The following is a 22,443-nucleotide window of genomic DNA, read 5'->3' as shown; positions in this document are numbered from 1 at the left end:
GAGCAGATGAGCGCTCCAAAATTCGGGGTGCCTGTGCTCGTGCTCCAAATGGGCGGCTGATTGCCGCCGCCTAACCTGCTCGTAGCGATCCATTATATATAGCGCTTTGGAATGAAGGGCTTATATATGGGTCGTAAGGAAAAAGAGAAGGAGGAAAAGAGAAGGAGAAAAGGAAAAAGAGCATGCATATGTTATGTACAGACCCTGTTTCTGGGTCGTCGCGTCGTTGGCTCGTCATTCGTCGCTCTCGAGTTACAAGCCAGACTCGGGATGCTACTGCGTCTCGACCGGGACCTCGGACGAGACAGCGGCGACGGGGCGCTCCATGGGGCTCAGCTCCTGACTGCCGCTCTGGGCGCGCTTCCGGCCCGGCAGGAAGCGCGAGACCATGGGGGCCGAGGGGGAGTGGCCGGCCGACAGCGGCTGCTGCTGGCCGGCGCCGGCGTCCGAGTGGTCGGCGGAGCCGAACTTGGAGAAGAAGCCCCTGCGCTTCGTGTGCTGCTGCTTGTGGCGGTCGTCGTCGAGCCCGACGTCCTCGAACGGGTCCTCGGCCGTGGGCGGCTCGAGCCGGCGCTCGCTCATGGACACGCGGGGGCGGGGGAAGCGCGCCGAGTCGAGGCTCTGCCGCGTCGGCGGTGTGTCATTGTTCGCCACGGGCGACCTCGCCGAAATGTCCTGGCGGGCGTGCGGTACAGGGGTTAGTCGTCGGTTGCCAGGGCCTGGCGCAGGGGGACCGCTGCCCGCGAGAAGACCATGGTTTGAGAGCGGGGAAGGAGGGGGAAACTCACGAATGAGCGGCGGTACGAATCAAAGGACTCTCTCGAGATGGTAAAGTGTTCCCTGTCGGCGCTGAGGCTGTTTCGGTTGTCCTCCGAGTTGCGCGACAGGTACTTCTTGGGCCAGGATGGCTCACCCTTTTCGACGGGCGAGGGCTGAGATTAGGGTCTGATGTCAGCGTCGTTACCAAGGCATTAAATTAAGCCCGAGAGGTAGTAGTTAAGCCATACGGGAAGATAGACGCCACTGTCGTTGACCACTGCGGGTTTGCCGTTCAATTGTCACCAGTCAGCCAATTGAAGCGACGGCCTCGCTTCAGCAGGGATGGATTTCTGCGACGCGAATGGCTGGCCCGCGCAGGCGAACCGAGGGGCTGCCATTGCCAAGAGCGCCAGCGTGCGCGCGTGCCCCAAAGACAGAGCGGCGCAGCCGGCTCGGCAGAATGAGGGGCAAAGGGGGACGGACAGGGGGGCAGGGCACCAAGGCAGAGAGGGCGCATACCGCTCATCTTGTATTCGCCATTGTCGTCGCTTCTCCTGCTGCTGGTGATGCTGAGGGCGGACGAGGTTTTGGAGCCGACCGTGTCGACGCGCTCGAAGCCCGGGTGGGACGGGTCCTCGGCCGGGCGCACGTTTTCGTCCGTCTGGACCAGGACGCCGGGGCGGCGGGCAAAGGGGTTGCGGATCGGCATCGTGGTAGGGCTGGTGGTGATGTGATGGCAAGGACAAGGACAGGGTTGGTGGTGTTGTTGGTGTCCTACAGGTAACTACAGGTATGTAAGGTACCTAGGGAGAGACCCAGGACGGAACAATGAGAGAGTGGACAAGCAGGAAAAAATCAATTGCCAGAGCCAAGTGCGCAGAGGGACCAGAACAGCGTTTCCATGCCGCCGTCGAGGACGTGTCGGGACGAAAGGGGATTTTAAGGGAAGCAGGGGGCCACCTTCAAGGGCTGGCATTTGCCATGGCTGGCTAGATCTGCAGGTGGCAGTGTGCAGCGTGCAGGGCGCAACGGGGCCCACGGGCCCGTAGGATCAGGCCAGGCCCAGCCGACCGCTGCAGCCGCCATGTCAGCAGGTCTGGTGCCGTCAGTTCGAAGTTCGAGCCCACTGTCGCCGTTGGCAAGGAGCAGGGTCGGGACTGAGATCTGTAGCAGGTTTGCGGCCTAACGCCATGCCAATCCTCGCACCAGGGAAGGCACGGATGGTAAGCCCGATTTTTTTTGGATGACCACAGTACTGCACCCCAGAATGAGAAACAGGAATGAGAAACAGTGAGCCGCAAACAATTGTCGAAAAGCCGTGGAAACACGAGAATTCCTTATTCCTGTCCCACGCGCCAAGCATGGCGATGATGGACGGCTCTGACTGCATCGCCCCAAACGGCAACCAGGCCAAATGGAAGCCAAAAACAGCTCGAGCAACACAAGTGCCGCCAAGACCAAGATCTCACGCTCCCACACCCAGGGGCAGACAACCTGCCATCGTTGCGGATCTTGCCTGGACTTCGGCACCTGCCATCCGACTCGACAGCCCTCGGCGGTTAATACCGATCTACAAATGCTGGTATTTCCGTCTCGCTCTGGGCTTTATGACGACATGGCACTAAAGGGGTCCACAAACAAGACCTGCCCAGATTTATGTATTTCTGCAATCTAGATCCTATTCAGGTTACTGCTCTCTCCATCCGTCCCAAAGCCAAAAAGAAATACAGCTAATTATCGTCGTAATATGTGTGCCTTCATATACTTCACACCCCAGATTCTCACGTAAGAATAAATAGCAAATAAAGGAGCGAGGTAAAGCCAGAGACGAGAAAATCTCAAAAAAACAAGACAAGTTGAAATAAAAACAGTCCCGCCAGCTCAGGCGCTGCGCGACCTCTTGCTCCCCACGCTCTCGGCATCATTGTCCTCCTCATCCCACTCCTCGGCCTCGTCCCTGGCGCGCTTGCCCTTGTCCGCAGCCTCGCGCGGCAGGCCGGCGGCGGCGGCGGCGGCAGCAGCAGCCCTGGCCAGCAGGCACTCGCGCACGAGGGCCTCGGGCCCGAGCACGTTGCCGGAGCCGCCGACGCGGATGGAGGCGTCGACACGGACGCGCAGGGGCCGCGGCGCACCGCTCTCGTCGATCATGGGGATGCCGACGCGCGCGCTGCTGGCCTGCTCGATGGCCGCCAGCACCGCGGCCGCCACGCCGGCCGCCATGTCGGCCGGGCTGGCCGACAGCACCACCATGTTGTCGCTCTGCGACACCGTCACGCCCGTGTTGATGTTCAGCTCGATGGGGGAGGGGGAGACGTCGCCGTCGTCGCCACCGGCCGGCTGGTTTTCGTCGTCGTCGACGTCGTTGTAGATGTCCTCGTAGTCTTCGACGGTGACGAAGCCCGGGCCATATTGCCTGACGACGGGGGTCGGGGTGACGGTGGCGCTGGTGTTGGTGCTGCCGTTGGTGTTGCCTTCGCTGTTGTTGTTGTTGTTGTTGTTGTTGGCAGCGGCAGAGCCACCACCAACAGCAGCGGCAGCAGCACCCCTCGCTCCCGGGGCGCGGCCGGCGGCGGCTTCCGCCTGGAGCTGCATCCTCATCATCTTGGCCACCACCGGGCCCGCGCGGGGCGGGCGATCCCCCCACGACGGCTGCTCGTGGACGTACCGCTCCGGGTTGCGGGTGAGGGTGTGGTGGGCCGCCGCCGCCACCATCCTCGCCGTCTCCATCTCGCCCGAGGTCACGGTGCTGTTGGGCGGGATTGCGTGCGGGTACCTGCTGTAGTACAGCGCCGTGGCCATCTCGGGCGATATGCGTATGCGCGGGAGCGTGTGGATGTTGGGCGGCGGCGGCTGGGGCTCGCCGTTGCGTGCCGCGCGCGTGGCCTTGGGCATCTGAGGGCGCCGGTTCATGGTGGGCGGTAGTGAGAAAGAGTGAGGAAGGGAGTGAGAGGGTTGGTGGAGAAGGTGAAGCAAGAGCGGTCTGTTGAGTTGATGTTTAAAGAGGATGGAAGGGTGCGCTGAGGATGAAGCAGAGAGAAGAAGGGACGCAGAGAGGGGAGGAGGCCGTCACTAAATACTCCAAGATGGAAGCCATGGAGGGCACGAGGATCGCTGCCACCAGCCAGCAAGCCCAGCAGGCAGCCTCACACATAATGTGAATACGAGAACAATACGGAAAAAAAGATGTGTGCAACCGAGTGGTGACGAGCTGGTGGGCCATCCGAGTGCCAAAAGAGTAACGCCATGGTCAATCATTCATGGTTGCCTTCCCCTCTTTCCGTCTTGCTTTTTCTGCTTTTCTCTGCTTATTGACGGCGAGACATGGCTTCTATTCATGCGGATGCACAATAGAACCCATTCTGGCACTGTGATGGAACGCAGATAACGCACGACGCAGCCAATCACGGGCTGCAGGGGCCGCTAAGGGTGTAGCTGGTGCATGTGTAGCGCACAGTGCTACTTGACAATACCAACTAAGTGCCACCTACCTATTGTGCGGGCGTTTTGCTTTTTTTCTTGTTTCTTTTCTTTTTCTGGCCTCTTAGTATTGTTCCATCAACAACAACCAACAACCAGAGAATCAGTCCCGTGCGACATCCGCCGGCAGGCTGACTCGGGCGCCTTCCCTGGCCATTGGGCGCCTCATAGCCTTGGCGGGCTAGGCGAACCGTTCTGCTGGGACGGGCTGGAGGAGCCTATTGGGTGGCTTCGGCAGGTGTGGGGCGCGCCAAGCAGAGTGGCTTTCCACTAGACCTTGGCACCAGACCATTTTCGATAGCTATTCCGACAGAGCTGTGAATATCAACATGCTCGACTTACACCCCTCGACCCAACAAGACACGACTGTACCAGGCCTCCTGCAATTGGGAGGGGCCAACTCGTCCGGTTGCCGGCCGGCAGTGCCGAATTGTCCGTACATGCTGCTCCCACCCCACCCCCTGCTCGCTCCGTCCCCCTTCCAAGTCTAGTGACAAGAGGGGGACTTTGCAACCTAAACCTAAGCTGCCAGCCCCCCGACCAGCCGCATCCATTCCACTCTCTTGGGCCTCGACCACTGTACCCACGCCCCCTCCCTCCTTTAGCGCCTTGTGCACTGATTTCATCATCGAATCCCGGGGCCTTGGGACTGGCATCCTCCTTTTCCCGGCCGGCAACGCGAAGTATCACTCCCCCCCTCTACAGCCTCGCACCTCGCTCCGGAGGAAAGCCGCCGTCGTGGCTAGCCTATCGGGAGCTCCGCACAAGTCTTTTGCGTCTCCACCAACGGGGCGGTCGGGGGAGTGTTGCGCGACTATTCTTCCATATCCATGTAGCCGGGCTCGGGTTGCTCTTGGCACCTGAAAAAAATAGCTCTATCCCTTGCATCGCGAGGAGGGGTAGGACCGAGCCACTCCGTTTTCTTCATTTTTTTTTTGTGCCGCTAACCATGGCCCATGCAGCAACGCAAAGCTGGCCGGCATGTTAACTCCGTCGAGGTCGGGTCGGCAGATGTGAGCTGCTTTCGCACGCCTTCATAGGGTACGTACCTAGTCTCTGGTCCCTCAAGGCACTGCGAGTCTCGTTTAGACTCATGGGCACGAGAAGGATGCCGCGCGTATTGGACACGCACTCTCCTACCCCTCCTTCTTCCGTGGTGCCGGCTGGGCAGATGGGATGCCCGCACCCTTGCCCACCATGCGTTAACCTCGTTTGGGAACGTCTCCGGTGACACATACGGAGTATGTGCAGGCGGAAGAGAAGTTGTTTTAGGAGTCACTCCCTGGGGGCAGCGTCGGCCTCATCTTCCTCCCAACGATACAGGTAGCTGTGCCGTCATTCCGAGGGTGTGGTCAAAGGAGTGCTTTTGTACACTGATAACGGTTCATGCATTGTCATAGCTAGCAACTGGTCTCGCTGTATTGCGATTCTCCAAGGGAAACGCTTGAGAGTGTGCGCTGCTATCACATTGACTCTTTACCCTTCATTCCCCCTACTCCACGCACACGCCCCGCCCCCCTTTATTCCTATCTACTTGACAGCATGCCTGCTCTGCTTTGAAAAAAAGCTCACGGTCAACGACTCTGCCAGGTCTAGCCTGCAGAGAAGGTGTCAACTGGGTGGTAACATGACCATGGAAGGGGGCGTGGGATCAGAGCCTGTTATTTGGGCTGTTGTATTCTAAACGTAGATCGCCCGTCTCCGCCAGAAAATGGGTTGGCTCAGCCTATTTCCGTTGGCTCTCGTGCGGTGCTCCCCGTAATCCTAGTCGATGCCATTGCCCCTCTGCCTTTCTCACGATCTGGGGTTGAACCAGGGTAGCAAGGACACACGAGGCCCTATAGACAGCCATGGGGACAGGACGTCCGGTCAAGTGGACCAAGTGATCGGGTACCAAATCAACCTTGGAGAAATGAAGAGCATGCTCAGACCAGCGACGAAACCTGCTGTGACACCCGATAGACTCAGAATGCCCTTCCTTGTGTAAATAACATTATATCTAGACCGACTCCAGCCTCGAGGACATCCCAACGCTCTTCAGTAAGCAAATCACGCATCAGCGGTCACCCTGTATCTCTGCCAACCTCCTCCGAACCATCCCCTCCTCCTCGTCCAGCAGCTGCAGCTCCCGCAGCCTCTCCCGCCTGGCCTCGATTCGCGCGTGCCTTACCCGCAGCTCCTCGAGCTCGCCGCCGCCGCCGCCGCCGGTGTTGACACTGGCGACGCTCTACTCTCTGCCGTCGCGGTTAGAGTAATATCCGAGACCTGGTGCTGCGCGTGATCGTGATGATACAAAGCACCCCACTCCCCGGGCAGCCCGCAAGGGCCGTACGCCGCCGCCTCCTGCACATCCACCACCGTCGCCGACAGCTCGCATGGGCGGGCCGAGGGGGACGAGCCGTCGCCCATCTCAAAGGGAATTTCGTGCCCCGGCAGCTCCTGGATGCTCCTACGCTGCTGTTGCTGTTGCTGTTGCTGATGTTGTTGTTGCTGCTGCTCCTGCTGTTGCTGTTGCGATTGTTGCAGACGCTGTTGTAGCCGCTGCAGCCTCCGCTTGTCCGATACTGTCGTGACCGCGGCGCTGTCTCTTGTGGCGGCCCTGCGGTTGTTGTAGAACGGCGGCCGCTTCTTATCGTCCACCAGCACCTCCTCGGCCGGGAGCTCCGGCTCTCGCGGGTGACGGAGATTAGTTCCACGCCGCCGCCGCTGCCGACCCGGCGATCGCGAGCAGCGACTATGGCCGCGGCGGGCGCGGCGGTGCCTACAGACCAACAGCCCCGCCAGGACCACGAGCGCCACGGCGACCATGGACCCGACGATGATGGCCGCGATGGCCCCTGGCGGGAGGCCGCCACCTGCCCCGTGGCCGCCGTCGGCAGCGGAGGCGGCCGTGTCGGCCGCGGCAGTCGGCGAGCCGCCCGCGGTCGTGACCGGGGACGTCGGCGATAGGGGGTGTGTCTGCAAGATGGAGATGTCGGACGACCGCCAGCGGATCTGGATCATGGGCGCGTCGAATGCGTCGCTCTTTGCGTAGACGGCATCTTTTGCGTTGCAAGTGAAGCCGCTGTTTTCCTAGTTAGCCCCGTTCGCAGGATCCCTGCCTGCCTGCCTGCCTGTCTGTCTGCCTGTCTGTCTGCTGGACACTCAAACGGGAGGACGAGGAGGGGAAAAAATACATACGGAGGCCCACACAAGACCGCTGTCTCGCCCGCCTCGACCGGCGGCCCCTGGGCGGCGTCGAAGCGCCCGCAAGCCGAGACGTACCCGCTCGGGCAGATGGCGGGCGAGAAGTACCCCGTCGTGACCCAGCCCTCGGGCAGGCACGGGGAAAAGGCCTCGACCCTGGGCAGCACCGTCCGCGACCTGTCCCAGCTTATGGGGCCCCCGGGGCACGGCGGCCTCCACACCGTCGTCAAGGCCGCCGCCGGGGGCGTCCCGTCGTGCTGCCCGCGACGCGCGTCTCCGCTGCTTCTGCTGCTGCTGGGGGACGTCGAGGACGCCATCCCGGTCGGGCTGGGAGAGGCGACGGCGGCCGCATCGTCGGTGGTGGTGTCCGGCGCGCCTCCTGCAGTTGGGGTCGTCATGGTTTGAGGTGGGCTGGCAAAGTAGCCCAGAAATTGCGACTGCTTTTTTTTGTGATGATCAAGATCCCGATGGCGAGCCGATGGCCCTAAATAAATCCGGCAAAAGAACAGGACACAAGCACGGAAGAAGAGGGAAAAGCTCGCAAGAGGGGGCTTTGAGCGGATACCCAAGGCCGTCTGTTGGTGACGGCGATCGGCCTTGGCGTAGCATGGTCCCAGGACCTGCGCCGCATGTGCCGTACTGGTGGCTCCCGGCAAAACACGCAGCTAAACGACCTCGTGGGAATGAAGACGCCTAGCCAGGGTGCCTGGGCACTAGACCGCTGTTGGTTGAGGTCCTCATCCACCCCATACCTGCTCTTGTTGCTCCGGACCGTCCTTTGCATTAGACGACCAACCGGGGAGAGATGAATACATTCACCGGCTGACGCCTCCATGTGCGCGCCACCTCCTGACATATAAACGGAATGACGACACACAAGCATTGGGGCAGCGTCACTGTCATGAACATCGCTGGCGTGCGTGATATGTTAGTGTAGATAAAAAAAACCCCGAAAGTACATGATGAATTGAGGCACCGGCCCATGGTAGAAGTTGCAACCGTGCTGAAATCGTACTAAAGTAAAAGAAAGGGCATTGCATCCAGATGCCCATGCCAGCTAAGCAATGGAAAGGTCGTAAACTGTCGTTGTCGTCAATGCTGTTCGTGGGTATTGTGGGAGAAAATAGCAAAGAAAAATGCGAACAATCTTGCGGCGCAAGGTTGCAGAAAGCCGGGCGAGGGCAAATGACAAGAAAAATCGTGGAAAAAAGACAGATCCACTTTCATCCTGTCCTACCCGATGCTCTTCTCACGCTCCAAATCAAAGCAGTATGTGGGCTGTAATGTAATTGACCGCCAGCCTCGTGGCCGAGAACAGCGAGCAGCGGTCAACGCAAATATAACGTTGGGGGCTCGCTGTACTACAGTCGGCCATGTCTGGCTTTGAAGATGGCGACCTTATCATCATAAAACAGAATTTCCCGGAGACGCAGCCTTGCGTTATCTTGGGCGTGGTCAGGGTCAACGAAGCCGTCCGAGTCGTCCGAGTCGTCGCCGCCGTCCGAGTGGCCCTCTGATTGTGTCTCGTCCGCATCGCCCACGGCATTCGTCGGCGCTGCGCCATCCTCGTCTTCGGTCTCGTCATGGTCCTCTTCCTCGCTCGTTTCGCCTTGAGCCTCACCGTCCGACTCGGCCTCGACGATAGACTCGTTATCCGAGAGCTGTCCGCCAGTGTTGTTACTCGCTCCCACAGTGCCGTTTTCACCGCTGGGAATGTCCGAGCCGGATCCTGCACCCCCGTTGATAGGACTATTGTCGCGCTCCTCGGCCGGGGTCTCGAGCACCTCGAAGCATTTGGTCGAGATGCCTATGTAGCAGAGCTGTATCTCGGGTCGCAGTGTTATAATGTCGGCGATCTGCATGGCCAGCTCTTTGGGCTCGACATTATTCATAATGTGATCTCCGATACGGGGGATGTTCAGCGACCTTAACTGCGCAATATTTGGCAGGCGTCGCAGAAAGGTGTGCTGTGAAGAGGTTAGACACAAAATACATGCAAGAAACTGTCCCAAAAGTTGCGCGGGGTGCTCACCCAATCCACGTAGGCAAGAGAGGCCGCAAGCTCTCGCAGGTTGCTCATACGCCCGCTCGTAATGTAGAGCACCATCTCTGTCGTCAATACCCAGTGAGTCCACCTGTTGTTTTCTGCAGGGCTGGTCTGCACCCCTGGGATGACCTTGACCGAGCTGTCCAGCAATAGTTTCCGCAGACTCGATCTGTGACGCTTCAATGCGCCCTTGAAGATGGCATCAACCGTGACAAGAGGAGGGGCCGGGCCCCTGCGTCGATCCTGTAAGAACAGCACCTCAAGCGTGTTCGGCGCAAGGGTTTCGTTGATGAAGCTGATCAGAGGCGCCGAGGTCAAGTCGGTGTGGATGTGTTTTAGACAGAGCCGGTACTGCATCTGCGGCGTGCCGGCGTGCCGGCTCAGAGGCGAGATGCCGTATCCACCACTCACTTGGATTGGCTGGAACTGATATCTCAGCAGCTTCCATAGAGTCTCGTTTTGGCCACACTCCAGAATGGTGAGGTTTGTGAGTGTCGTCCAGTCAAATGCCCGAATGCAAACCTGAATCGACAACGAGATCCTCTCCAGCTCCAGGGTATGTAGCCTCAACTTTCCTTCCAGACGCTTGCGCACTGGTGCCTCCGCTTTGGCCTTTGATTGGCCATCCCCCTTTACCTGGCCTGAGACATCAGCCTGCCGCCTGACTTCGCGTACGGCCTCCTGCTCCATTGTGGCTGCATCCTGACTTGGACTCTGGTAATTTCCATTGCTGTCCGAATTCTGAGTCTGGTCCCCAGTCTGCCCGTGAGCCTCCATCTTCTGCGGCTTTGGTCCGTTGCCATTCGTCAATTGTTGTTCGCTCGACGGGTCTGCCATGGGTTGCGCCACGTCATTTAAATCCGTAGACTCGGTCCCGCCGACTTGCTCGATAGGGGTCTCGACTGTCGGGGCTGTCGTTGTTGTCCTCTCGCGGTGCCTCACCCCTGGCTTTCGAATATCATAGATTCGCCCGACGAGCGTCCCAAGTACACCACCAAGCCTGCGTTTCCCAATCGTGCTCGCGCCGGGCCAGTGTGCGTCATGATCAACCTGCTGCAGCTCAGGTCCGTCCCACGGTTGAATCCACTCCTTGTGCTGAACCTTGGCCGACATGCCGACGCGAAGCTCTTTCAGCTTGGTCTGCGACCTCTCGATGAGCATAGCCATCTCGTCGAGGTAGGCGAGCTCATCGATGTCTAGAACCGTGAGGCTCTTGAGGGGTGGGAGGACACTGAAAGTAGGATACTCGACAACGCTGGCAGAATAGGGTATGGCGGGCAACGGCTTCGGGTGATTTGTGTTGGATGGGATCTTGATACCAACCTGGGTCATGGTGCTGTCATTGGGAAGAACCACGTGATAAATCACAGGTCCAGGGCCCGTCACTGGGTTCCCAGGGTCAGGAGTCGCGTCACTGTTGTCGTGCCAGCGGATCCAAACTCGTTCCAGGTTACAATCGCCGTCATCGTGGTGGTCAGGCAGGGACGCCAGGGCCAGAAAGATCTCGGCGAGCACGCCCGTGGGCATATCCCACACAAATGCTTCCAGGTTTGCCATTTTGGCAACGGCCATGGCTACGAGCGTGCCCAGCATCTTGCCGCTCTCTTTGGCAATCATGTACTCGGCGACCCAGTCCTGGGGGCCGTTCCCGAGCGAGAACTTGCGTGTGTGGAGCGCATAGCTGTTGCCGGCGGGGTTGAAGGGCGGACGGCCGTCGCTCCGAGAGCCTTGGCGGGCGAGTCTTTGCCTGATACGACTGAAGCCACTGCCCAGGCTCAGCGTCGATAGGCCGTATGTCAAGGCGTCGACACTCTTGGTGTCGGATGTCGTCATGTGGGCATCGGGCCATACAATGTCGAACCTGGCGTAAATGTGCGGGATCGCCAGGGTGTGCAACATAGAATTGGCTAATGCAAGCGAGGTGAGATCGTTTGTATGGGTTATCTAAGGGCACGCAGGCGAGCACATGGTGAGCACATGGTCAGAACATTTATGGCGATGGTCAAGCCGGGAGGCGGCATACCTCCTTGACAATCAGTCGAAGAATGTCAACCGGAAGCTCGAGCAGGGTCAGCGGAGTCTCCCTCTGGCTGCTCCATTCCTTTGCCTTCCCCTTGAGCATTTTGGTTCCAGGCGAGCTGGCCAGCGCAGGCGGCTTCGTGGAGGGGGCGCGTTCGGTGGACGACGTCTCGGCCGAATCGAAGTCGTCCATGTCCGAGTCTGGAGGCGACATGACGATGCCGTCCTTCTCGAGCTGCATCGGTCGCTGGAGGTGGGCCGCCGGAACCCCGAGCTGAAATGCGTCGTCGGCGCAGGGCCGGGCGGAGCTAATTAGACGAGCTGCTGGGCGGTTTCCACCGGGCACCAGCGATCATGCTTGGAGGGGCGGGCGCTGGAAAGAGTGGAGTGATGGCCGGAAGCGCGATTCGATCCAGCCAGGGAGGGGAGAGTGGCCTGCCTGATCAATAGCGAGGCCGGCGATGAATTGGCCGAGTGGCGGTATTGGATCGCGGCAGACAGAGGGGATGAGAAGGAAGGGATCGAAACGCAGCAGGCCTAAGAGAAAAAGGCAGGAAAGAAACCGCTGGGGCTGATGGGCTTGACCAACGGCAGCATCGTGCTGGTTTTGGTTTGGCCGTGGCGCAACCTAGACCGGCTTGAGGCTCCCCCAAGCCAGCACAGCCCGGGCTGCTGCAGGGGCAGCTGTCATTGGTTGGAGGGCGGGGTCTAACCGAAATCCCTAGAATCGTGCTGCTGAGCCACTGCACCAAATGAGGGCTTAGCCCACGGTTGGTCGGGCGGGTACTGTGCGTGTCTTCCGATTCGGCCATTTGCAGGTCAAGATCAGGCCCGGTGCTGGAAAAGGTGTTCTGCAGGTGGCGTTGCGCAAAAACGATAAGATGAATGTCACGATCCGACCGAGAACAGCAAATACGGAGCAAGGGCAGGATTAAGTATCGCGGGATAATATCAAAGGAGAGCCTTTGTTACAGTTAAAGTGGGTGCCGCGGTGCCGTGCAGTCACCAAGACAAAGGACCCAGAGGGAAATCAACCTCGTATTTTTCGACTATTCGTTGTAGCGGACCTATGCTTAGTACGACACGATGCGTAACGAGAGAGTGGGCTCGAGGCCGGATAGAGAGAGCAAATATTCTTGATTTCTCTTTCTCTATCCGGGACGATGTGAAGCCTTCCAATACCTACCTTTTTCAAACTGTCGCAAAGACGCACACTACCCATAGGGGCAACGGGCTGCAGGCCTAGTTGGAAGCTTGGGGTCATGAGTACGCCTACGAATGGTCCACGCTATAGTGGCGGCGGCGGCGGCTACCAAGCATCCCAGGTCTTGAGGCCCCGAATCTGCATGTGCTGTGGTACTGTTCAGAGGTGTGAAACCCAGGCTCGTGGTAAAGATTCTCCTTGGTCACTCAAGTCTCGCGCCTTGCTAGCAGTTGCACACTGGTCACACCCGTACCCTGAGTGCATCCATAGTCAGCGCCCCACCACGCGGACAGGATAGGCATTTCCATTTCGGGTTGGGCCACGCTTTCCCTCCAACACAGGGGGTGGAGGGGTCGCAACGCAAGTAAACAGGCTGGCTGGTTGACTCCTGACACGTTGGTGATAGGCAGCAATAGCGGCAGTCCAGTCAAGCTGTCCTCTTTCTTTGTCTTGTCCTGGGCGGGTGAATACGTCGCCACATCATTTTGGGTCCCATGAGGGTCAAAAAGGCGGCTTTTCAACCAGCCACCCACCCCAAAAACCCCGCCAACACCTCTCCCGACATCATCGGCCTGCTCTTCCGAATTCCCCTCTATCCAGGTACCAGCGAGTCAAGGACCTGCAGTCTCTATAGCTTGGCCATCCCGGCTTCCGGCATCGCAACCTCAAACACGTCGCAAGGAACAGCTGCTAGAAGCAACTACAGCGGGCAGACGCAACAGCGGCTGCGTCTCCAGAAAGCTGCGTCGTTCGCGACCTGCCAGAGCAACGCGCCTTTTGGACAGCACCACAAATTTGCGCCCTCCTGTCTGCCTTGGCCCCTTATCCCACATTGTTGCGCAAACTCCCCCTGAACAGCCAAAAGGACGAAAGGGACCTCCCTAAATCAAAACGCATACATCGCCATACACCCGCGCGTGGGCACAAACAAGCAAAGATCGCAGCCATGTCCTTCTTTGAAGACTTGTGGGAATCCATCTTTACGCCGGGCCCGACCCCGTCGCTCCTGATCGCGACCAACATCACCTTTGCGGCGCTGCAGGCCGTGCTCCTGGCGCTCCTGATCGCGACCTACAGCATCCACTTCTTCATTCTTTCGGGTCTCTGTAGCGGCCTGTGGTGGGCCATCAACTGGTTCGCGCGCGAGCTCCAGGAGGCCCAGAGGCGCGAGGAGCAGGACAACGCCAAGCGCGGAGGCGCACCGGGAGCCCGCGGCGCCATTCCTGCCAGCTCGTCCGACACCGAGACGGAGATCGAGACGGCGGCCGCCCATGCCGCAACGGCAGCCGCAGCGGTAGCAGCAGCAGCAGCCGCGAGCAGCGAGGTCGAGCCCGTCGAAAAGGTCGGAGAACTGAAGCACCGGACCGCCCCCGCCGCCGGACCGCTCACTCCGTCCGCCCCAAGCAGCAAGTCGGGTGTGAGCACCGAGGACGAGTGGGAGAAGGTGTCGGAGAATGAAAACGAGAAAGACCGCTGAGGTCGGGGGGTACGAGCTTTTGTTGGGTTTACGTGTGGCACTTGTCCTGGCGCTCGGGCTCTCCAGCATTCGTTTTTGTACTGGTGGAATTAGTCGGAGGGAGCCGGAGTGATGGGATCACCACATTCTTGTGTCGACTTGTTGTAATGGCGCATCGCTCGAGCCACTGAAACCATCACGACAGGACCTAGCATTCACACATTGTTGCAGCTTTAGACATTCTGGCTCACACATTGTTGCCCCTGCCTGGTAATAACCCAACTGCGTGAGCGCCCAGCCGCAACAGCAGAAATCACAACACCGTCCGCGCCATGGACTAAGGAAAGTCGTGGAGAGAGCGGAACGCGCCCCATAACGAGCGTCACTTCAAAGCCGTCACTTTATTCCGACCGCTAACCATATTTCCATTCCTGAGGTGACGTCCTCCATATACATTGTAGCAGGTTATCTGCGGTCACCTGCGTGTCTCCGTTCTTCACACGTGAGCTTTTTTTTCCCCCGGGATTCTTTTCTGGCCCGGCGGCGGACCCAACTCCAGCGCAGGCAGCTCCACGCGTAAAACAACCCCGCAGTACATGTGTACTTGTACCCGTTGAGCTCCGGGAGCGACCCACACACACACACGTGATGAGAAGCCAACTACGGACGCAACTCAGCCTTGTCGATTTTTGGCTCGAGCTTGGGTGATGCTAGAGAGAGCTGCCGCCCGCATCGCAAGGCTTGCCGTCTGAGCCCACCCACCATCCCGCCAAAGTTCGCGCGAATTGACCTCCCGGGCGCCAACCACAGACGCGAGCGCCGTCCGCCGACATTCAACTGTCCACCTACCCCGCTCCTAGACCATCAGAGTGTGAAAAACGCTCACAACTCCATCAAGATGAAGCTCGTCAGGTAAGCATTCATGAAGCGCGTCTCGCATGTAGCCACGCCGTTTTCCCCCAAACGCGCCCAAACTTCCACTAACAATTCTTCCGCCCCAGGTTCTTAATGAAGTGCACCAACGAGACGGTGACCATCGAGCTCAAGAATGGTACGGTCGAAAAGCGCCTCACAGCCACCCTCGTCCCGCCCTCACCGTCTTTCCGCCCGCGTTGAGACGCCCGACTGACCGAGACGGGGTTGCTTCCGGGACTATATAGGCACAATCGTCCACGGCACGATCGCGTCGGTGTCGCCGCAGATGAACACGGCGCTGCGCAACGTCAAGATGACGCCCAGGGGCCAGGACCCCATCCCGCTCGACGCCATGAACATACGCGGCAGCACCATCCGCTACTTCATCCTCCCGGACAGCCTGCCCCTGGACACGCTGCTGGTCGATGACGCACCGAAGCCGAAGAACAAGGCTCGCAAGGAGCCCGAGCGCGGCGGGAGGGGAGGAAGGGGAGGCAGGGGTCGCGGTGGCCCCCGCGGCCGCGGCCGCGGCTTTGGTAGGGGAAGGGGTTAAAAAGGAGGATACGTGTCGGAGTGTTGGCCTGTATTTGCGTGGTTATGTCTGGGTGCCGATCGCTTGACGCACGGTATCCACGAAGCGTGAGTTGCCCTGTCACGGCGAGCTCCTGTTTGCCCATGCGGCTTGGCAGTCGTTGCTTCTGCCCGTATGCTGTTTAGGTAGGTAGGGCTCCTGACGCTAATCGCCGGTTTATCTATCCGGATAGTTTGCGTACTAGAATAATGATACGGGATGGTGATAGAGAATTGGAAGGAAAGCATCAGAGGTTGAGGCGCTAGGTTTGGGTTGATATTTTGACAACGATCTGAGCGTACACGAAAATACCACCAACTAAAATAGAATTATGATTAGCCCATGATACTGAGTTTATCAGGACTGCCTGGGCATGGTATCAATGTCTCTTTTTTTTCTCGGTCCACGACATCCCCCACAGCCCGTACCTCTACCGACCGTCGCCCTCCCCCCGCCCCTCCCACTCCCTCCATATCCTGATGATCTGCAGCTTCTCCCAGCCGGCCTGCCTCCCGCTGTCCCCGGCCTTGACGACGCGCCACTCGGGCCCGAAGCCCCGCACCCGGGCCGCCACCTCGTCGGGCCTGTTCTGCCGGCACAGCAGCACGTACGCGCAGCCCCGCGGCGACAGCAGCGCCGGCAGCTCGCCCAGCAGCCGGTCCGTCGTCTCCATGCCGTCCCTGCCGCCCGCGTACGACAGCTCGAGCAGGTACGAGTCGCGCGCGAACAAGTCACCACCACCACCCCCACCTTCCCCCTCCCCCTTCCCCTCCTCCTCCTCCTCCTCCCCGCCAGGCCGCGGCGGCGCGTCGGGCGTCGGCACATACGGCGGGTTGAACAGCAGCACGTCGACGCACCCCGGGCGCAGCGCCGACGCCAGGTCCGCGCGCGTCGAGCCCAGGTATAGCCCCGCGGTCGCTCCTCCTCCTCCTCCTCCTCCTCCTCCTCCTCCTCCTCCTCCGGCGCCGGCCGCTGCTTCAGTGGTGGTGGCCAGCCGCACCGTCTCGGCAGTGGCGGCGCACGCAAAGGCGTTTGCGTCGACGCCCGCCGTCAGCGCGCACCGCGTGCCCAGGATGCGCCGCGCCTGCGCCGCCACGAAGGCGATGACGACGCCCGAGCCAGTGCCGATCTCGACCACGAGCGGCGCCGGCGCGTCCTCGTCGTCGCCGCCGAATCGGGAGGTGAGAAAAGCCGACTCGGTAGGGGACGCGAGCGTGTCGAGGAACAGGAAGGAGTCCTCGGCCGGCTCGTAGATGCGTCCGTAGTCGACGTGCGAGGTTGATGGGGTTGGGAGCATTTTTTGGGGTGTTATTTGTTGTTTTGGGACTTGATTGTTTCAAAGTGCGATTTGCATTTGTGACTGGCTTTGAATAATTGGCGTGGTGTTGAGTTGATGCCCGACTCCTGACTAATATCTTGATGTGTCTTGCAGTGGATGCGCAAGTGAGCAAGTGTCGATACTTGTGGATTTATAGGTGTCGGGACAGAACGTGGTCGATGGTATTCAGACACAGTAACAGTAAAATAAAATATTTCCGGGGCAAGGGGCCCAAATTTCTCACGGTGGTCGTCATGAGTAGGACTCTAAGCGGGAATAATCCGACAACTGCAAGGAGCGCTAAAATCGGCATAACAGTCGTATTTCACATTATAACCCCAACGGCAGCATCATATCCCAACTCGGCCACCTAGTCCGAATCACTATCCTCGCTGGGCGAGAAGCCCTTGAACTCCTCTTCCGAGGAGTCGTCCACGACGCCGACCGCAGCACGCTCGCCCTCCCCCTCCTCATCACCGTCGTCATCGCCGTCGTCCTGCTCCTCAATGTCAAAGTTGGCCGATATGTCCCACCGGTCGCCCTTGGCGCTCCTGCTCACGTACTTGACGAAGCGCAGCGTGCCGCTGTCGCGCAGCACGATGGTCATCTTGTTCCACGCGGCCGCCTGGAAGAAGAGGATGTTGTCCTCGTCGGGCGTCCCGGACTTGTACACGGCCGCGTCCTCGTCGTTGTCGTCCTCGCCCGCCATGTACACCTCGTGCCCGCCCACGTCCTCCTCCTCCTCCTCCTCCTTAGGCTCTTCCTTCTTCTTTTCCCTCTCCTTTGCCTTGGCCTTTTCGGTAGCTTTGCTCCTGGCCTTCTCCTTCCCTTTACCCTTGTCTTTGGGCGACTTGCCGTTTGCCTTTGAGGTCTTGCTACTACTAGCGGCCTCCTCCTCGGCCTCTTCCTCCTCATCATCCTCCTCGTCTTCGTCATCGCCCCAGCCAGACGTTGGGGTCAGGCCGAGGTTCAGCTCCAGACGAGCGTCCCCTTCGTGGCCCATGGCGAGGGTGTAGTCCTCGCCCCTCCGGAACCGGCGCGCGAGCGCGGCGTGCGACTTGATGTTGCACCCCGTCGCCATCTGTAGCCAGGCGCGGAACTGCCTGCTGGGCAGGAGCGTGTCCAGCAGCTCCCGCAGCGGCGACTCCTCCTCGCCCCTCTTCGCCACGCCCGACTGCATGTAGAGGAAGCGGTGCTTGTGCGGCGGGCGGGCCACCTTCCAGGCGGTCTTGGCCTCGATGTCGGCCGCGCCGGACGGCAGAAGGCCCGCCTTGGCCGCCGCCTCCTGCTTGGTGACGTATTCGCGCAGCCTGGCCGCGAACTTTGGGTGCAGCAGGTCCGTGAGCGTGACGAAGGAGTTTTCTTCAAAGTGCTCCGAGACCTGCTCCAGCGTGTCCGGGGTGAGGTAGGTCGGGGCCAGGTACTTGAGCAGGAACTCGAGGTCGGCCTCGTCGAACTCGAGCAGGTCCTGCGAGTCGCCCTCCCCGACAGGCACGGGCTCGTCGCGGGGCAGGTCGTGCTGGTCCGGGTCGCCCTGCAGCTGCATCAGCCCGCTGTTCTTGACCTGGGCCTCCTCGGCGCCCTTGACGTAGCCCTCCTCGCCGACCTGCGGGATGTGGAACCAGCCGCTGATGGCCATGCGCACGCGGCCGCCCTGGCTCGCGAGCTCCTCCTTGGTGTCCGGGCGGTAGACCTCCTCGACGTCGTGGAAGCTCTCGCCCGGCTGGACGGCGAAGAAGCTGAGCTGGTTCCAGGCCGGCGGGATGACCTTGACGACGTCGGGCTCGACCGTCTTGGCGACGGCGCCGCCCTCCCCCTTGCGCTCCGTGACGGGGAACAGGCGCAGGGCGCCGCCCCACTCGGGCTTCCAGGGCATGTCCGGGTCGGTCAGGTACAGGATGTAGCTGACGCGGCGGCTGCCGATGACGTCGTCGTGGCACAGTAGGTAGCAGCCCGGGGTGTAGACGTTGATGGCCATGTCGGTCTTGCGGCCGCTCAGGGCGCCGCAGCCGGTGACGTGGGAGACGTATGCGCGGAACGTGTCCGAGTAGATGGCGTCGCGGAGGGCCAGCAGCGACGGCAGCTTGGCCAGGGCGGAGTCGTCGAGGCCGTCCAGGTTGGCGAGGTCGCCCGACTGGTGGATCTTGTAGATGTCGGTCTCCTTGGGGGTGAAGGAGACATTGTCGCGGATCTCGGCGCGCACGGAGCGCAGCAGCTTGTCGTCGACGAGCTCGTGGATCACGCTGTGCTTGTATGGCGTCGAGGTTCGGTACTGGCTGGCGTACTTGTCCCTGACGCTCTTCTCGAAAAGTCCTTTGCGGAACCGCTGCTTGGCCTCGTCTTCGGTGAGCTCTACACGAAGAGCATGGTTTGGCGGCGTCAGTCGCGATCCACTGGGGCCGGCCTTTTCGTCGCGGCGGTCATCGTATCGAGGCTAGCACCAACCTATCTTGGTCTTCTTCTTCAGGGGCTTTTTGGCGCGCCCTTGCGTCTCGGCTTTTCTCTTCATCTTGGCTTTCCAATTGTGTTTTTTCTGTATGTGGCTGGGAGCTGTTGCAGGCCGATGCGCAAGATCCGGTCGTCGTTGGTTGTGAGGCGGGCGGACTTTTTATATGGGCAAGGGTTTTCCCCACAACAGATCCAAAGATGGGCCGATAAAAAAAAAGTCGATTGAAATCGCGTCACTTTTCTCCCCCACTTCAAAGTGTAGAAGGAAAAGTTGACAGAAACCAAGCAGGCGCATATCAGACCACTCGGCGACAATACGGCCCAATCAGGAGTGGGCAGCGATAATCCTCCTCGGGCGACAGGGCACCGCCTGCATCATCAAGGTGCGGCATCCAAAAGGCACCAAGGTCGCGCGCGGCTGCCCATGATGGGTCGAGACTGCGCCCAAGGACAAGGATTCGGCGAGCTGGCGGCACACCAAGCAGAGCGCATGGCGGCACCCCATTGGCACAGCGGCATTGCGCGCCTAGTCCTCGATTTCATGCCGCAGGCCATCGCTGATGTCGCGCATGAGCAAACAAGCGCCGGAACCAGTGTCGGAGAAAATACATCTCTCCATCTGACAGCCTGCTTCATGCTTGAAAGCCTAATTTCTCATCCTTTGATCCTCGGCGCAACGAGCGAGAGCCAACGGGTGATTTTCCCATACTATCATGACTTTGAGGGCCAGTCTTGTAGGCGCCAAACTCGACGAGTAGGGTAGCCAATCTAGGCATCTTGCATCTTGCAACCTTGGGCTCATCTCCTTTCTTCCACTTTTATTTCCCTCGCGGTTGTCAAAGTCCTCCTTGTTTGAGATAAACATGTTTTGAATCCATATGCGCTTGTGTCTAGCTAGCTTTGTGCAACACGCCTAGTTATCAATGTCTGGGTTTGCCATAAACCCAAGGCGGGGTTGGAGTCCATCCGTGCAGTGCCCATGAGACACCCAGACCTGCCCATTCTGCAGTCAGCCGAACCTGTTCCCAGCTGGGACGGGAGCGGGGAGGAGCGGGGCCGATGACACCGGGGGCAGATGCGGAGCGGACTTGCATCTATCAATTGGACGAACATCACACCCGCTACCTCATTAGTAATTCTATGTAGAGGTGGTTCTCCCATAGATCATTGTGTCAACCCTCATAGAGCTAACCGTGCCGCTCCTCACATCTGTCCGTGTTAAACTTGAGCTGGTTCCTAACCCACGATTACTCTCCGAGCTATCCCACAAGGCGGGCAAGAGCCAACAGCTGCATCACAATGGTCGCCGGAACGCAACTTGATATAGCCAAAGTGCGGGGTAGTTTCCCGGCCCTGGCAGGAGAACAAGTCTTCTTCGACAATGCTGGTGGCAGCCAGACCCTAGGGACTGTTATTGATTCGTACGTGACGGGCTGTGACTTGATAGTATGGATACGGTGCTCGGGCTGCTGTGCTCTTCACTCACTGACATCTGTCTCAGAATTCGTGATTATCTCACCAATACAAACGTCCAATTAGGGGCATCGTATGCCACAGGCGTGAAATCAACAACCAAGTATGACGAAGGATACAAGGCGGCAGCCAAGTACATCAATGCGTCTGCCGACGACATAGGTACGCCGTTCAGATCTGTCAGCTTTGGTCGGGCTCATCTTGATGGCGAGCAAGCATTTGGTACAAGTTCCGGCTAGAGTTGACCCAATCTCCTTACCCTGGACACCCAGTGCTCGGCTCCTCGACCACCCAGCTCTTCCGCAACGTGTCGTACGCGCTCCACTTCGGCGAGGGCGACGAGATCGTCGTCTCGAAGCTCGACCACGAGGCCAACATTGCGCCCTGGGTCGCCCTCGCGGAGCGGCAGGGCCTCCTGCTGAAGTGGTGGTCGCCGCCCGCGGGGACCTCGCCGCGCCTCGACGCCGAGGGCCTGGGCCCGCTGCTATCCGACAGGACCAGGCTGGTGACGCTGACGCACGCGAGCAACATCCTGGGCACCATCCACGATGTGAGGGCAATCTCGGCCGCGGTGCGTGCGCGGTGCCCGGCCGCGCTCGTCTGCGTCGACGCCGTGGCGTACGCGCCCCACCGCCGCGTCGATGTCGGGGACCTCGGCGTCGACCTGTACGCCTTCTCGTGGTACAAGGTCTACGGCCCGCACATCTCGATGCTCTACGCCTCGGGCAGGGCAAAGGCGCAGCTGCGGTCGCTGGGCCATTACTTCAACAGCCACGATACACTGGAAGACAAGCTGGGGCTGGCGGGCGCGAGCTACGAGCTCGTGGCGGCGATCCCGGCCGTCGTCTCCTACCTTGATGGCCAGTCTACGGCGGCTATCGAGGCCCACGAGGCCAGGCTGTCCGAGACGCTGCTACGCTACCTCAACGGCCGCACTGACGGCGATGTAACTGTGTATGGAGAGAAGACCGCCGACAGTGCTGTCCGCGTGCCCACCATAGCCTTTACAGTGAAGGGGTGGTCATCTCGTGATCTTGTCGAGGCGCTTGAAAAGGTGACAAACTTTGGCTTTAGGTGGGGGAACTTCTACTCTGTCCGCTTGGTCCAGGAATTTCTTGGCTTGCCTAGCTCCGACGGAGTGGTCAGAGTTAGCATGGTCCATTACAACACCGGTATGTGCGCATCGAAACCTGCCCGCCTATATCTTTCGCGAGCTAACAATCGACTAGTGGATGAGATTGACACTTTCGTCAAAGCCTTGGATGAGATTTTAAGCTCCAGGCCCTGAGAAGGTGTTGATAGGCAAGGGAATTTCGCCGATTGTGGCTTCTCGTCATCTCTGAATTGTAATTTCTCATAACATTTCCAACGTCTCCACGATAAACGGCGTAGTCACCTGCCTGGAACTGACGACGCTCCGCTGAAAGGCAACACCACCACCCCTGTCAATTACTGTAAACCACAAACAGCTCGCAGTACTTAGCTTCCCTGAACCTTGAAAGTCCTTCCGCTCGCGGTCTTGCGTTCCTTCTCTTCGCTGTCGGGGCGAGCCCGTCGGAGACTGCATGGA

General features: G+C 59.7%; 9 protein-coding genes across 9 annotated transcripts; 3 read left to right on the top strand and 6 right to left on the bottom strand.

The window, feature by feature from the left end:
- Positions 1-273: 273 nt before the first annotated feature.
- GGTG_01981 (hypothetical protein) lies at positions 274-1,468 on the bottom strand (the record flags this gene model as incomplete). Its single annotated transcript, XM_009219752.1, has 4 exons — positions 274-675; positions 789-932; positions 1,008-1,036; positions 1,279-1,468. The coding sequence occupies 4 exons, from the start codon at positions 1,466-1,468 to the stop codon at positions 274-276; spliced, it is 765 nt and encodes a 254-aa protein (XP_009218016.1).
- A 918-nt stretch (positions 1,469-2,386) lies between these two features.
- GGTG_01980 (hypothetical protein) lies at positions 2,387-4,113 on the bottom strand. The gene has a single exon (XM_009219751.1). The coding sequence runs from the start codon at positions 3,667-3,669 to the stop codon at positions 2,641-2,643; it is 1,029 nt and encodes a 342-aa protein (XP_009218015.1). The 5' UTR covers positions 3,670-4,113; the 3' UTR covers positions 2,387-2,640.
- A 1,398-nt stretch (positions 4,114-5,511) lies between these two features.
- On the bottom strand, positions 5,512-7,820 carry GGTG_01979 (hypothetical protein; the record flags this gene model as incomplete). The annotated part of the gene is made up of 6 exons (XM_009219750.1): positions 5,512-5,563; positions 5,742-5,833; positions 6,407-6,452; positions 6,569-6,903; positions 7,006-7,300; positions 7,417-7,820. The coding sequence occupies 6 exons, from the start codon at positions 7,818-7,820 to the stop codon at positions 5,512-5,514; spliced, it is 1,224 nt and encodes a 407-aa protein (XP_009218014.1).
- Positions 7,821-8,267: 447 nt separating this feature from the next.
- GGTG_01978 (F-box domain-containing protein) lies at positions 8,268-12,126 on the bottom strand. Its single transcript, XM_009219749.1, has 3 exons — positions 11,493-12,126; positions 9,455-11,413; positions 8,268-9,389 (listed from the first exon to the last, which is right to left on the bottom strand). The coding sequence occupies exons 1-3, from the start codon at positions 11,727-11,729 to the stop codon at positions 8,784-8,786; spliced, it is 2,802 nt and encodes a 933-aa protein (XP_009218013.1). The 5' UTR covers positions 11,730-12,126; the 3' UTR covers positions 8,268-8,783.
- Positions 12,127-12,997: 871 nt separating this feature from the next.
- Positions 12,998-14,641, top strand: GGTG_01977 (hypothetical protein). The gene has a single exon (XM_009219748.1). It carries the CDS (start codon positions 13,639-13,641, stop codon positions 14,167-14,169), a length of 531 nt encoding a protein of 176 aa, XP_009218012.1. The 5' UTR covers positions 12,998-13,638; the 3' UTR covers positions 14,170-14,641.
- A 156-nt stretch (positions 14,642-14,797) lies between these two features.
- Positions 14,798-15,960, top strand: GGTG_01976 (small nuclear ribonucleoprotein Sm D1). The gene is made up of 3 exons (XM_009219747.1): positions 14,798-15,060; positions 15,150-15,199; positions 15,309-15,960. The coding sequence occupies exons 1-3, from the start codon at positions 15,047-15,049 to the stop codon at positions 15,614-15,616; spliced, it is 372 nt and encodes a 123-aa protein (XP_009218011.1). The 5' UTR covers positions 14,798-15,046; the 3' UTR covers positions 15,617-15,960.
- Positions 15,961-16,064: 104 nt separating this feature from the next.
- GGTG_01975 (hypothetical protein) lies at positions 16,065-16,931 on the bottom strand (the record flags this gene model as incomplete). Its single annotated transcript, XM_009219746.1, has 1 exon — positions 16,065-16,931. The coding sequence occupies one exon, from the start codon at positions 16,929-16,931 to the stop codon at positions 16,065-16,067; it is 867 nt and encodes a 288-aa protein (XP_009218010.1).
- Positions 16,932-17,137: 206 nt separating this feature from the next.
- GGTG_01974 (PKHD-type hydroxylase TPA1) lies at positions 17,138-19,585 on the bottom strand. Its single transcript, XM_009219745.1, has 2 exons — positions 19,398-19,585; positions 17,138-19,304 (listed from the first exon to the last, which is right to left on the bottom strand). The coding sequence occupies exons 1-2, from the start codon at positions 19,459-19,461 to the stop codon at positions 17,323-17,325; spliced, it is 2,046 nt and encodes a 681-aa protein (XP_009218009.1). The 5' UTR covers positions 19,462-19,585; the 3' UTR covers positions 17,138-17,322.
- An 846-nt stretch (positions 19,586-20,431) lies between these two features.
- On the top strand, positions 20,432-22,387 carry GGTG_01973 (cysteine desulfurase). Its single transcript, XM_009219744.1, has 4 exons — positions 20,432-20,821; positions 20,902-21,035; positions 21,146-22,045; positions 22,103-22,387. The coding sequence occupies exons 1-4, from the start codon at positions 20,700-20,702 to the stop codon at positions 22,159-22,161; spliced, it is 1,215 nt and encodes a 404-aa protein (XP_009218008.1). The 5' UTR covers positions 20,432-20,699; the 3' UTR covers positions 22,162-22,387.
- Positions 22,388-22,443: the final 56 nt, after the last annotated feature.

The sequence above is a fragment of the Gaeumannomyces tritici genome (assembly GCF_000145635.1).
Source record: "Gaeumannomyces tritici R3-111a-1 unplaced genomic scaffold supercont2.1, whole genome shotgun sequence".
Taxonomy (NCBI): domain Eukaryota; kingdom Fungi; phylum Ascomycota; class Sordariomycetes; order Magnaporthales; family Magnaporthaceae; genus Gaeumannomyces; species Gaeumannomyces tritici.
The sequence above is the reverse complement of the archived record's forward strand: the minus strand, read 5'-3'. Positions and strand labels throughout refer to the sequence as shown.

Excerpts from the sequence above, each read along its gene's own strand:
- GGTG_01980 (XM_009219751.1), bottom strand. The coding sequence starts at position 3,669 with ATGAACCGGCGCCCTCAGATGCCCAAGGCCACGCGCGCGGCACGCAAC.
- GGTG_01978 (XM_009219749.1), bottom strand. The coding sequence starts at position 11,729 with ATGCAGCTCGAGAAGGACGGCATCGTCATGTCGCCTCCAGACTCGGAC. Across the intron at positions 11,414-11,492 it reads TTCGACTGATTGTCAAGGAG|ATAACCCATACAAACGATCT; the intron begins GTATGCCGCCTC and ends GCGTGCCCTTAG. Across the intron at positions 9,390-9,454 it reads CTCTTGCCTACGTGGATTGG|CACACCTTTCTGCGACGCCT; the intron begins GTGAGCACCCCG and ends ACCTCTTCACAG.
- GGTG_01977 (XM_009219748.1), top strand. The coding sequence starts at position 13,639 with ATGTCCTTCTTTGAAGACTTGTGGGAATCCATCTTTACGCCGGGCCCG.
- GGTG_01976 (XM_009219747.1), top strand. Across the intron at positions 15,200-15,308 it reads GACCATCGAGCTCAAGAATG|GCACAATCGTCCACGGCACG; the intron begins GTACGGTCGAAA and ends GGGACTATATAG.
- GGTG_01974 (XM_009219745.1), bottom strand. The coding sequence starts at position 19,461 with ATGAAGAGAAAAGCCGAGACGCAAGGGCGCGCCAAAAAGCCCCTGAAG. Across the intron at positions 19,305-19,397 it reads GAAGAAGAAGACCAAGATAG|AGCTCACCGAAGACGAGGCC; the intron begins GTTGGTGCTAGC and ends CTCTTCGTGTAG.
- GGTG_01973 (XM_009219744.1), top strand. The coding sequence starts at position 20,700 with ATGGTCGCCGGAACGCAACTTGATATAGCCAAAGTGCGGGGTAGTTTC. Across the intron at positions 20,822-20,901 it reads CTAGGGACTGTTATTGATTC|AATTCGTGATTATCTCACCA; the intron begins GTACGTGACGGG and ends CATCTGTCTCAG. Across the intron at positions 21,036-21,145 it reads TGCGTCTGCCGACGACATAG|TGCTCGGCTCCTCGACCACC; the intron begins GTACGCCGTTCA and ends CTGGACACCCAG.